This window comes from Tubulanus polymorphus, chromosome 5, assembly GCF_964204645.1.
Source record: "Tubulanus polymorphus chromosome 5, tnTubPoly1.2, whole genome shotgun sequence".
Taxonomy (NCBI): Eukaryota; Metazoa; Nemertea; class Palaeonemertea; order Tubulaniformes; family Tubulanidae; genus Tubulanus; species Tubulanus polymorphus.
The window spans coordinates 5,149,315-5,164,133 of NC_134029.1; the positions used below are offsets into that span (position 1 = coordinate 5,149,315).

The 14,819-nt window shown below is 38.5% G+C and overlaps 1 protein-coding gene across 1 annotated transcript; it reads right to left on the minus strand.

Annotated features, from left to right (window-relative positions):
* Window positions 1-13,344: 13,344 nt before the first annotated feature.
* On the minus strand, window positions 13,345-14,172 carry LOC141905452 (putative G-protein coupled receptor 139). Its single transcript, XM_074794317.1, has one exon. It carries the CDS (start codon window positions 14,170-14,172, stop codon window positions 13,345-13,347), a length of 828 nt encoding a protein of 275 aa, XP_074650418.1.
* Window positions 14,173-14,819: the final 647 nt, after the last annotated feature.

The window sequence follows — 14,819 nt, forward strand, 5'->3', positions numbered from 1 at the left end:
AATCGTTGGAAATGACCATCGGTGAGCTGGCGTAATACATTTCCCAGTGGCGTGATTCACATTCATGGCGCAATAAACACCGATTCCGCGTAAGATTTGATGAACGTTACAGGATTCGGGATATTAGTTCTGATAGCACAATTATCATTATCCGATCAGATTGCTCTATTTAGGCACTTATCACCGCCTTCACCTGGATTACATAAGTCATAAATTGGCCAAGTATCTTCATCCGGTTGCGTCGTTTGCGCTAAGCCGCAACCAACCACCGAGCGAGAGAGGGCAAAGAAAGCAGTGAAAGAGAGAGAGAGAGAGAGAGAGAGAGAGAGAGAGAGAGAGAGAGAGAGAGAGAGAGAGAGAGAGAGAGAGAGAGAGAGAGAGAGAGAGAGAGAGAGAGAGAGAGAGAGAGAGAGAGAGAGGATGGAGTGGTAAGAAAGTAATAGAGGAGGGAGAGTTATAGCGAAGAGTAAAGAGAAGATAGGGATAGATAGAAAAGGGAGGAGAGGATAGTATGGCGTTAGAAGATAGTATGTGAGACAGAAAGGTGAGAGGTGAGGGGAGAGCGAGAGATAGAGAGCAAGAGAATGTGCGTGAGAGACTCACTCACCCGAGTGAACATCGAGATACGGATATTCCATAATAAAAAATCAATCGTGTCATTACATTTTTGCGCGACGATGGTAAAACTAGATTACCCCTTAAAGGCAAGTCTTAAGAAATTGGCGATTGATAAGGATGATAATTGGACTCGCGATAAGAAAAGGTATATCCGAGATGATAGTGTTACATACATGCGTATGAATTGGATTTAATTACTGATGTGCCCGCCAGTGAAAAACATTTGAAAATAGAAAAATTGTCATACGAGTTTATTAGCAATTACTTTGTAATTCCATCCAGGATGCGTCTTGTGGAGTTGTTTCATCTATCTACTGCTGGATTTCAATTTGTCTTTCTTTCAGATCTCTTTAAATTTCAAAACAACTTTCCTTCATGCAAAAAGAAAGGTTTTCGTTTTAAAGGTTTTCTCGTAGTGTATCAAAGAATGTAGAAGTCTCAAAGTAAATTTCTTTCTATAATTGCAATTTTTTTTCGAAATTTTACGGCGTAGGAGCACAATTTTTCTAAGTTGCGTTTCTAAATTAATCACACAGGCAATATTTTAAAATTCACGACAAACAAATCATTCCAAGGTTGGAAAAAGGATTGAAACGAAAGAAAAATTGAGTCAAATTGAGTCGTCAGAATCGTCAAATTTGGCTATATCTACCAAAATACTTGAGGTTTCTTTACTATGATATAAAAACTATGTGTTGAATCGGACAGGTCCGTTCGAAGGAACTTTTGTATACAATTTTGTTTATCATCAAAATTTGTGTTGATAAAGAATTGCGGTAATGTGGTTTTGGAATCGAGATCAGGGGAAGACTTGTATACCAGGGATCGATTTTCCAAAATGGATTACCTCTAGAATCGACTAAATGTCTTCATTGTCTTAAATCGTTGAAAAGCTTTGCTCCAAGGGCGACAAAATTAAACTATTATTACACAGCGTTTATTCTCTTTTCATTTACGTCCATTATATGACTTATACGTCACATATACAAAACAAATGATTCCAAAATAAAAGTTTTTTTTTGTTTTAATGTATGAAAAGTTCACAAAAGCTTAATCATTATACAGGTTTCCATGCCTGAAGTTCCATATTCACTATATATTTCGCGCTATATATTTCTCTAAATATTTTCCATAAAGAATACACTGAGTTTCAAACAAACAGTTTAATGTCTGGGCAGTGGACACATATTGAAAATTCTGTGTGACGGCGGTGATTGAATTCATAAAATCGTCTCTGATGGTATCATACAGAGAACGGTTAGATACGAAATGTATCTCAACTGACAATAAAAACAGGTTCTACCAATTTCAACTTCGAAATACTAAAAAACAACAAAAATACATTTCCAGCAGCTTGAATAGCGCTATAACCCACCTAAGAAATTTCACGATACACAGTCGAATTTTGTTTTTCTGTCACGTCGATGACGTAACGCATAACGAAAAGATATAGGAAATTGATTCCCTTTGCGTGAACAACCATTAACGCTTTTATTCGTCGGCGAGATCAAAAAGCTTTAACCTTAAAGAACGTCGACACATTATTCAGTTATATTTCTATGAAGGATTATTGTGCATATGATGCGCCTTTATATTTCGTTACGTAAAAAAAAAACCGCCGCCAAATCTCGCTCGCTCGAGGTATCACGTGATCGTGATGATAACACCGCCCGGATCTGACAAACGTTTTATCAACGAGCGATTCGAATTTCGCGTTTGTTCGTGAAACAACCGATTCCCTGCACCCATAATCGTCGTAGAATTGGATGATGACGACGTTTATTTTCTTTTTTTGAAAAAGATGAATTTTTCAGTATAGCGTTCTTTCAGTGGAAACGCTGAGTAGACGTGACGTTCTAGTGATATAGCTAATCTAACGTTTCGTGAGTCATTCGATATACGACGTCATCACTTTGATATTTCAAAACGAACAAACAAAACGAAATTCAAGATGATTCTTCAATGAAAATCTCGCAGCGGAATTCTGGACCCCCGCTTTTCGGTTATTCCTTGACTATACTCCACCCGCTAACGATATTCAAAATCATCAAATCATTATGTCGTACGTACATAGCCTTTATACACTTAGAATGAACTCTTTACCTTCTACTATGGAAATTAGTCCGATAAATATAGGTTTGGCTTCCATTCTTATAGTTATTCTAATATTCAACAGCGACAAACTATTCGGCCATGTAGAATCTTAGATTGGGTGTGGACCTTCGATTCAACCCGTAACATATCATACAATATTCAAGCGACTGCAGCTCCAGACGTCGTACTGTTTATTGTGTAAATTATAATGTAATTATTCAATTTCGGCAGCATCAATATTTCAAATAAGGATATCTATCGAATATTTGATAATCGCGTCTGCGCTACATCCGACGTCAACATTGCTTTCAAACGGTTTTAACGCGAAATGACGACCGAAATCATAATAAGAAAGTTCTACCTACCTTAGAATATACATAAATGTGTATATTCGATTCGATCTACGTATCTTATGCCCACGATACCTAACACGTTTTGCAATGTACAGTACATATTACTGGCCAGCAATCGAGATCTGGCTGTATCGACACTTCACATTGCAGATGTGACACGGAATATATATTTATAGATTATCCAACCAAGTGAGGTAAAATACAAGTAACTGCACTTTAATCGTTTGCTATATTGTTATTTGATACGACGTAATGGGGACAGTAAGTAAACGTTCGTCGCTGTAAAATATGGAATTTGGTCCACGCGATACGATTTTTTATTGCCCTTATGAGTACCAATTTTAGCAGACCATGTACGAAACATAATATCGAACCACGAAGGCCCTGAAACGGTAACAACGCCCTATATAGAGAACATCTTGAAAATATTCAAATTACGTATTTTACCGGGAGTCAAAAAAGTTTTTTTCCGCAAAATCGTTACTTCATAAGAGTTGGTGGAATTATTTTTAGGAAAGTGAAGTAAAACGACTACCCCACCCGGGGCTTTTATCTATGAAGATATCTGCTTCGTGTAAGCCTCTCAAGAATGCCGGGCAGGTAAACCTGCGTGGATCATTATGTAGATTACAGAAAAAAAACAAATGAACGACTGACTGCACAGAATCGTTAGTCAGCCGAAATGATGCATTTTTGCAATTTTAAACAAAATCCAAGTCACGCCACATTGCCATTGAGCCTTATCCTACTCGGTGGCGGCCTTATTAACGCGTAGTCTTCGAGATCATGCGCTACCAGCAAAGTGCACTTAGAAATTGATTTTGCCAGTCAACTGCGATTCGGGCAGATATTCGCGAACAGGCACGATTCGCCTAGCACATCGCAAACATGTGCCGCTTGCGCGCGTGACTTTCAAGACGCGCGATCAATTTCGAAAAATGCTAACGATTGCAACGTTACCGTTTTGAATTGGTTTCAGATTTCACTTTCAAGCGCCTATCTGTATCCTTTGTCACCAATATCGAGAGAATAATTTTGAAGTGTCTTTCCACAGAAGGTGGCCGCGATTATTGACGATTCAGGTTACCAAAAATGCAATTTGTTTCTATTGGGATTGATTCTTTCATAACGAAAATGATCTAGTTGATAAAGGTGGAGCCATACCAGTTTACATGCTTGCGTGTCAATTCATCGTAATAATTTTGATGGTATGAAAGCATATTTTTAGTATATGGCGAAGCGAATGTAAATGCAGGGTAGCGTCGACTTCTGCAATCGATTCTTGAATAGAACGGTGAAATTGGAATTTCATTTCTTGTGGCTTTTATTGAAAACAAATATATACAAATGCCGAATTCTATCACATTATTATAATCAACCCTAAGTTAATGAATGGTACATCGAGAAGCATTATTGAACATTCTTTTCGCTGTCAACCGCAAACGGTCTCATATCATCTTCGAAAGTCCCATCGCCCGATCTTTCTCAACAACGAATGAATAAACAATATCATATTCATCTGTTTTCATCACACTGAACTATGATAAACTTCAATATAAAAAGCCCATCATTTGTTGTGGGAAATATTGAAAACATCACCGGTGATTACGACAAAAGCGTCTCAATAAAAAATTAGTAAATAACAAAAGTCAAAAGACACCCACGGCGCATACCATGAGTTATAGCGTGCCTCTCGTATCTCTCCCCGGTTGTGCGTATAATAGTTTTTATGGCCGACGATGTTTTCATGTATGATACATACTCTCGTCAGTAAATCGAGTGGTTTTGTGACATGTGAATCATATATGTAGTTACGAGTGTCCAGATATGAGCAGTTTGTATGCTGGACACGCGATTTCTGATGCGGTCACTGTCTGTCGGAGAAAATCAGATATTTTCACTTGATTTATTTCAATCTGCCGCGCGCCAACCAGCACTAATAATCCAAAATGGCCATGTCTGCGCAGCGTCGTCATTTCATTCCGGTTGAAATTATGTCTACGCCGAAACAGAAAAGTAAGGTTAGTCACGCGACTGGGATCAGAATCTAAACATATACCCAGTATCTCTCCAGACAAAGTTCGTAATGTATGCAAAAATGAGATATCGTTAGGCAAAACAGCATTTGTATGGTATTGATCAAAGTACGTTTACTTATAGACAATACTTGCGCCGTTTCTACAGGTCCAGATGTTGATTTATCATATAACAAACTTGAAATAATCAATCATTCAGAAGGACTGTCTCGAGGACTAGCTTTCTCGGCTTACACGATGGAAAAGTCCGACTCAATACCGTGCACCAGATTTAGATAAGTTTTTCAGAATCAACGGTCAGTTGATAAAACGACACCATGAATTATGATAGACCATTCCGATCCAAACTACGGTTCACCAAACGCTTTGAAATTTCGTGTCCCCTTAGTGACTCAGCTCAATTACATAACATGGATCTTACGGAACTTTAAGAAGAAGAGTGCTATAGGGAAGGAACGATGGTCACCAATGAACCATGGTCATAATTATGACCTTCCCAGATGCCATGCCTTGTGTCGGTATAAAAGACAATGAACTGGGAAGGCGAACGAGGTTCTTCGCATCACAGAGGTTATCATCGTTAAATAATTACCGTGGCGATATCCCACTTATTTTTCATCAATAGTAAGAACATGTAATACACAAAGCCACGTGGCAACACTTAATTCGACTAAAGTCGAGCCGGCAACTTTTGTTCAAGGCAACAATGACAATTTTGCGCTGCCGGAAATAACTGTCTTTGAAATGCTTTTAATTGACTCGGCTGGAGATGTTTGCATCCTTTCGAAGTATATACAATTTTCTCTCTCTAAAAGATGTTCACTTAATTGTTGCCTGGCTAGTAGTCATGAAACGTATACATATTTGATAATCTACCTACGTCGGCATGTGGACTTAATTATATTCCGTCGATGGTATAATGAATACGGAGATTTTATCAAAAATAAGTCTCTAAAGAATGGCAGTATAGCAACGGAGGCTTATAAATCGGTTTGATTTAATCCCATGGCTCAAAGCTCAAACGCGGACTCGGTTAGGTCTTTCCAGTGATCACTTTCTTCCTGTGATGTTTTCCTGATTCCAAATTGTAATAGTGGGGTCGAAAGGTTGTTATTTTCGCTATATATTTGTGATTTATCGGTATGATCATAAACGGCAACTTTACCTCTGGGCTCTCATGGGTCTAAATCCTCAATCAAGATTACGACAAATGAATGTTTTTCAATGAATTCGATAATTGAAACCGATCCCGATAAGAGCGTCGTCAAAACGGCAATGCAATTTGTGAATTGGAGAGCCCCCTATAGGCTTGGGAAATGGAATGATTGAGTATAATTTGCAGTCGATTTAGATTCAGGATGTCAAGCTGCAAGGGTATGCTCCCGAGAATGCGACAACTGAGAAACTGAAATAAATTTAAACCGTCAACGACGACGTTAATTGATCGATCGCATTCTGACATAACTGCTTTTAGGTGATGGTGGTTTCGGGGCTTTTGTTTTAAAACGTTTAAACTACGCTACGCGCTCGTGCACGTAGAGCTTATACGTAGCTCGCAATAATTGGTCGAAGCGCTCATGAATCATTGCCAACGGAGATGGGATTAAAACGCACTTATAACCAGCTTAATTTTCATCGGACCAATTCGCTTAAAATGTTAAATTGAAATTGGAATACCCCGAACGCGAGCGCGTATCGCAGACAACGACGAAAAGATGATTCGAAAAGTGAATAATGGTGCGCGCACAAGGGCCATGCCATTAAAGCAACATGGCCGACTAAATTGATCAAACATGACGTATAACGAAACGGCACCTGCCCTCGTTAACACAAATACAAAAAGAAAGAAATCCGTTTAAAAAAAAATATCTGTGAAAATTGATAAGAAAGAATAAAAATGGTTTGATCATCGGATTGAATATCTTAGCAGTCTTATCAAAATTATCGTATCGAGTATATTTTGAAGAACAGAACAGACGCTCGAGGTGGTTATCATATTCATTACACCTCTGGGGTCGGTTGCATAGTCAAGGCTCAGACTAAAGACCAGTCTAAGACCAACTTAGTTCTATAGCCAATCTAACAACTTAAGACCAGTCTTAAGATTTAAGACCACTTTTGGACTTAAGTCATGACTGTGTAACTGGGTCCTGTTCGCAAAATGGACATCATTCCACACCCTGACTTGTATCCATAAATTCTTATTACTCTGATTCGAATAATTCGAGCTGTGACGATTATAGAAATTAAGTTACAAGTTAGCAGGTTGGCTGTATGATAAAGTGTCAATGTGGCAGGATGATCAATTAAATGATTCCTTATAGCGTAATTAAATTGTCGTTCATTACGAGCAATCAGGACAGCAGTGCTTGTCTACTTAGCTTAGCTACGGATTCTTGATCGGTTTCTCACAGGGAGGTGTTGAAAGCGATTTGTTGTCATCGATTCGTGAGCGGTAACAACAAAAATTCGCCGCGCTTGAAATCTATCGATGTCTTGGTTTGTCTTTTGCATTATTCGTGGTCTCGATGTATACCACGGAAACCCGGAAACCTGATTCTTAAGACAAGCCGATTTGATCCAGCGCAGGATGCCAAACAGAGAGCTGTTACCTGATATTATATCTCAAGGATGCGTATAGACAATCCCGGTGGTTAATGCTTAAACGATCTTTGTATCGCTATATGGAGCGTGATTTTACTGCCATGAAGTCATGAACAAAAAGGCAAGTATGTACTCTCTCAATTATCGCCAAAGTGATGCCCCACGAAAACCGTTGAGATTTTCGAACACTAAACTGCTCCGTGTAAACAGTGGAATTTGAAAATAAAGGCGCATTTACAAAAGAAAGTGTTAATGTTATGTTCGGCTATAATCCGATGTTTAAATGTTTGTAAATCGGGATGTGTGTGCGCTCATTACATTTTCTAAGTAAACCTAATAATGTTTATCAACCATTCACTTTGTCATTGTCATTGCCTTATTGGGCACCAGTAAAACCATGTTAAACCAGCATACGTCACTGCTGATAGAAATTCTTAAAATCATCAAGACCTTCATCTAATGATGAGGGGATTTTTTTCCCTCCCCGATCCTAATTGAATTTGTTCAGATTTTTAGAAGTTGAAACTATACTCTTTGTCGGACCGTTTCCGATTGTGGTCGACGAAGGTGTTCACACCGAAGACCGACGAAGCTTGATAATACGTTTAAATAATTTGATGTCGGGCACCTTGCAAGTCCCGAACATCAAATGTGTTCTCTAGAGAACTTAACAAATCCTTAACGACTGCAATTTTAAACGCACGCGCGGTGTAGAAATAAGAACTTAGTATTTTCTAAACGAAAAAGTGTCGAGAAAAGTTTAAGGGCTCGGGGTTCATAGTGCGTTGTAGCAGAAAAATACAGAAATATCAAAGACGATGATTTTCCCATAACGAGTTATGATTTTGTTCACGAAAATGAATATGAAATATCCCCAAATGAAAGCATGATGACAGTTGATTTGTTATTATGACTATTTCATAAAGACTAGTTCATACTTTTATGACCTATTAATTACATCCACTAACGATGTATTATATAATAGATAATCACCGCGCAATAAGTGTATACAATATATAAATGTTTATTTTTTATGTGCGAGCAAGAGATCAAAAAGTTGGTATATTCCTAGAATTGTGTGGTATATGAAATGATGAATGGGGCCAGTTTCACAAAGCTGTATTTGATACTTATAATTAAAGCATTTTGCCAAAATTCACTGGAGAAATCATATATACATAATATCAAATACTTTTACTGAATCATTAAGAATGAACAGGTTTCAATGCCTATAAACAATTATAATTCAGATCAGTGAAACTGGCCCCATTATATATAAAACTGTTTGATATTTACCTGATAACGTCACGGAGAAAAATAAAAGAACTTCTTCCGATATCGTTAGCGAAATAATATGATCGACGCGGATTTCACGTAATACTCCAAACACGAGATGATGTGCGTACACGCGCAGACAGTTCACATCTAGTGAAATACGCTACGTGAAGTTTCCATTGCTGATCACATGACTTCACCTCACGTCTGATTGGTTTCCATTGCTCGAGATTGCGCCGGCCTCTCCGACGACGACGACAAACTATAACGAAGATGATATCCCGAATAAGAATAACGATATGCGTCCAAACTACTGAACATCGGGCAGATATTTTCATTGTTTATAGAATGAATGGGGCAAATTCGATAGGGGAAATAGAACCGGCATTTCGCCCCGATATCAGCCGCAACAAAGATGCATTCCCTCTTCACAATTGCAGAATTCTCTTCAGTGTTTCACGACCAGCCGTACGATGATGTTTGATTATACTATACAATATACTTCCATACGTCGATAAGGGCACGAGAGAAGTGCTAAAAAAACACAATAGAGAGTGCGCTGAATAGCGGCACGCTCCTCGTCATCATACCTGTTCACGATGGAAGTTTTCAAATAACGCACAAAAAAAAAAAACAGCATTTGGACTTCGAGCACTATTCATTATGAGACTTCATCATACACACGATTCCCAGTTCGCTTCGATTTTACAAAAGTATGTAGGAAAATTGATATTTGAAAATAATTTCATTTGAAATGAATATATGAAACTTTTTCGTTCCGCGGTTATTTATCCATACCCGGAGGATATGTGTTCGGGAATATTGCAATAATAAAAATCTCATTGTAATATTTGCTCAGGCATTACGCGTTGTACGCTTCGCTATTCTTTAATAGTTTCGCAAAAATATTACTTTCATTTAATCGTAGCACGAAAGCCTTGTCTCGACCATATAAGGAATGCAAGCGTTCTTCTTTTTCACTCGCAAGTGTCGCCCATGGGATTTTCAGCAACGCGACAAAAGATAGTTATTTGCAAAAATCGCCGATAAAATATCACATTTAAAGAGCCTTCTGGCCCTCTTTCATGAGCTATTGTCGGTGAACAAGTACAACCTCGGTAAACAGTGGTTCCCATGGGCAGTGAAAATACCGCCATCAACGCAAAATATGAATATACCTTAAGTAGAAATGCGGCTCCGGACGTAGATAAGAAATCCATATTTGGTTGATGAAAGACTCTAGACGAGGAGTTCCCTTCGAGTGCCATCAACTTTTCCGCGCATCTGCGAAGATGTTGTAATATCGCTCGTCTCAACAATTAAGCGTTACGTTGTTCGGTCGAAAATTCTCGCATAACTAATCGAATGACTCAAAACGATGATGAAAATTTCCGCGTTGACCAAAATGTTTTGTTTTCTCGCACGAGACAACCAAAAGTTTGGAATTCTGGCGCGAGGAAACAAAAAAAACGGGCCAATGTGAAATTTTTTTATCGTTGCTTTAGCCGTACAGAAAAACTTTTTAGTATGGCCCGAATCAGCCACCATAGTTAAACAATTCAACACCGAATTTTCTTCTGAAAATTCTTCTGAAATTTTGTTTCGCTATTACTGACGATAAAATGATAATGGAATGTCCACACTACGTCCATATTCCGTTGCATATTTCATGAAGTTTCCGCATCTAACTTTTTTTTCATTTATCACACATCGCATCAGATGTTTTCCTCTAGCAAAGGTTATGAATAATGTAAGGTTATATGACTTCGCTGGTAGTGAGTTTTCAAGACATTTTCTAGCGGCTGCGACGTTAGCCGCACATTTAGTTTTTGCTTTTCAAGCACGTATAAATAAATGGCGCCGCAGTGAACAAAATGAAATTCTGTTCCATCAGAAGAAATCCAAGAGCACGGTCTCATGTGACTGGAAAATTTCTGTCGCTGTGAAATGTTGTGTCTATTGTGAAATATGAACTCAGATGTTTATTGTATGGTGAGGATTAAAAGTGACATACGTAAAAATCAAAATTGGAATGTTTTTTTTTCCATACATTAAACCTCACAAAGTTTCAGATAGATATGTAGATTTATGCTTATATGATGAACTTTCCTTATACATATTGAGTGCTTCCTACATTCCACGCTTCGAGCGAAATCTCGTAATCAAGCAATAATGCGCCATCTATAATGAATGAATTTGTAGGTAAACTCGTTAAGCCGAATACTCGACCTTTTCCAACCCGCAGTAGGCTGTATACGCGTACACGTTATGTTAGGGTAAAATACGTAAGCATTTCATTTTGTCTACACTAATTGATACTTGAAACTGTTGAAAAGTTGTGATACCTTTGCTGAAAATCGATCGGTTATCGATCAAATTACGAAAAAAATGTTCGCATTTTAGGCTAAGAAAATTGATACCTTGTTTCTCCTTCCTGTTGAGCTTAGAAGCTGTAGCGGCCGGTCGTCTATCTACCCTGAGGATTACTTCAAAAAAACATCACGATCAAGCTAAACCGCTAGCTAAAGTAATGACCTGATTACAAATTCTATTCCGGTTCACAAAAGTGTCCCTCTTTTAGTGTAGATGAAATGAATAGATTATTAAACTTAGTGAGAATGTCGACTTTATTTCATCATGGTCCCTAAAACGTTTTAAAATCAATGATTTCATATGGACCTCAAGAGTGGATTTGTGTCTCGCGACCCTGTGGTTGAGAGGGGCAGCGAAACACGACGAAGGACTTAATAGTTGAAATGAAAACTAGCGAAGAGAAAATACCGACTACAGAACTTATCTTAGAAACATTTGCTTTAGTACTGCACATCATTTCACCTGAAGATAGTACACGTTAAATAAAGTTAAATTGATCATATTCAGGGTGGAGTATGTTACTGTTATATTTAGCAAAGTACTCGCATTGATCATCGCTTCTGTTTTGACAGACAAGTTTTTTTAGTCAATATCCACGTTACATGTCGCTTACGGCTAGACGAACGGAGCAAAACTAGTGTTTTGAAGTTTTGCGCTCGTCCTCGTCAATTGATCTAAACGCCTTGAGTGAGTTTTCCAAGCGAAAACTGTAAAATAACGCGAAAAGTTATTATTGGTTAGTTAAGTATATGTTTCTATTTATGCGTAGAACATGGCGTATGATAAGCACCTATCACAGAGGAGGGCGCGCAACATTTTCGAGTCATTCATAGGTTATTTGGACACGTTGTTCATTTTTTAATTCTGAAATTCATTTTCTGACATGGCAGACGAATGCTCTCGGCAGGTTTAGCTCAATATACCAGATTTAGCCCAACCCTACGTAAAAAGTAAAAACTTATCTATAAAGTTTTAAAACTTGTCTTTAGAAGCCGAAATGAAAATGGTCACCCAACAGATTGACACGCACAACAAAAGCCGGATTAACATATATATTACAAATATTTCGTCTTTAAAGTCGATTCGGTTTATAGGTGTTTATTCTTCGTCGTTATTTCTTTGGAGCTTGGTTTCCCTAGACACCCTATTGGATTCATCATTAACACCTTTAGCAGCCAGCGGGACTCGAACCCGCTTGTGTGTCCCTTACAGATGAGATATTTATTTCACTCCAACCTTAAGAATGGTACGTGGAGGCAAGATTGAATACAAAATATGAAATATAAAAACAACCCACGACACCCCACGACACCTACTGGAAACGAAACACGGGGCTTTGATTTCGAAAAAAGGAGTGTCCTATTTACAGAAATCTTTCGGTATCGATAACTTCATCTTAAACCAATAGACGGCAGCAGTGTATACGGCGTCGAAAACGACGACCGTACGTTTTACACACATAAAGAAACGACTAGAATTCACCACCAGTGTAGGGATGTTTCATGCTATCGTCACTGCTTCATTTAAAATCAGATTATACAACCAGTCGCGGAGACGATTTTATGTTCTACCCACCATGCACCCATTATACACCGGAGATATTTTGCCGATAGTCAAAACCAATTTCTCCGTCAAATGAGTGGTTTTAATTCGTACGACGATTAGGCGAGGAGCATGCGTGCGGGAGATTTAAAAATGGGCAGTGTGCGGTAGGCTACGATTAATCACGCTAATACAACATCGACAAGAAAACCTTTCCCTATCAATATCATTCATACAATGAAACGTTTATAGATTTCTAAATACGAAAAAAATACGCTGCATTTGAATGAAACAATAGTTCTTCCTCGCTCGACCATATTCAGCTAGTATTCTCAGTGGTTTGTCCGAAAACTTCAATCCAAATATATACAGCAATTTGCGCATTTGCTATTTTTCCAGTACGTAGATCCAGCTCGTCTGTCAATTATCTCACCACCGGAATATTCGAATCAATCACGTGCGCCTGTACATCGGAACAAGTCAACCAAATGTTTCCGAAATCGCGAACCGCCACACAGGCAGTATACGTAAAAGTTGACGGCGCTGTTGGCGAAGAAAAGCTTGTGCGTGATCGAAAATAACATTCGCTCCAGGCGTAGATTATCGGCGGCCAAAATGTAGTGGAATATCAACCGGTGCAGTCTGAACGGAGCAGAAAGAAATAGGAACGTCCACGCCACTATCATCTGCATTTTTAACAGACGACCAGGGGAAAAGCCGACGCGTGACTGATGACCGGCACGTAGAGATTTGTCCGTTGAATGTCTGCATAATGTATACACAATTGCAGTGTTGAGTCCACAAAGTAACAGAAATGGTAGGAATGATCCGGCGGCCAAATCGACTAGAAATACCGTTTCATTCAAGTTTGGAGAATCGTTGATCTTCCACTCGCATTGAAGTCTATTCATGATTTTCACGTTAACCAGGGTGGCGCTCCAGAAAATATGAACATTTGAAGCGAATAGGATCAAGACAAGGCCGGCTATTACTCGCAGAGATCTCGCCGATGAACAGAGGACTTTGGCTTTCATCGGAAAGCGGACAGCGATCAGGCGATCCACAGTTATGGCAACGACTATCCACGCAGACAGCTGCGATAGAAAATTGGCGACGAAATTGATACTTTTGCAAAGCCATTCCTTCTTACCGGTTCTATTGAAATTATAGTTTATCCAATAACACAGAAGCGGCACGCAAAGAAACAGTGTGTCAACGATAGCTAAAAAGGCGAAATAGCAGCAAATGCTCGTTTTGCTGTTCGACTTCAGTAGCATAATCCGCAAAGAAAAGCAATTACCAATCACTCCGAAAATAATTAAAACTGGAGGGGCATAAACATCTAAGATTTTGGCAACAAACAGAAATTCACTGTGGCTAGTTTGACTGACGTTGGCCATGTTGTAAGTAAGACGCTTCTGCTATGACACACCAGTAATTGACTTATACTTATACAAGCCGGGCACAACCACGTCACAATCTTAGCAGCCTATGAGCTTTTTCGTTTTAAGAATAAGACTTATTCCCAACACAATAAGAGATAGGTCTGGCTTCCGCCAACCGCCAATGAATGTTGCGCTCACGTAAATCAAATCAGAAATATAATTATATGTAAAACACCTGCATTTGTTCGATCAGACGAATCATTGAAATATTCGAACAATTTGAGCCGTGTGAAAATAAGTTATAAAATTGTTTTATGGTTTTTAGTCTCGACGCATTGGAAATATTTCGGATATCGCAAATCATCAGCCAAAAATAGCAAACAAAAGACAAACATGAGAAAAAGTAGATTTGATTGAAACATTCGGTTAAAGCCCTGCAACATCCGCCTTCGATTCAGATAATTTAGATTATTATTTAATTCAGATTTAGAGTAAGTATTCCATTAACCTGTCATATATACGTAGATACATAGCTTGTG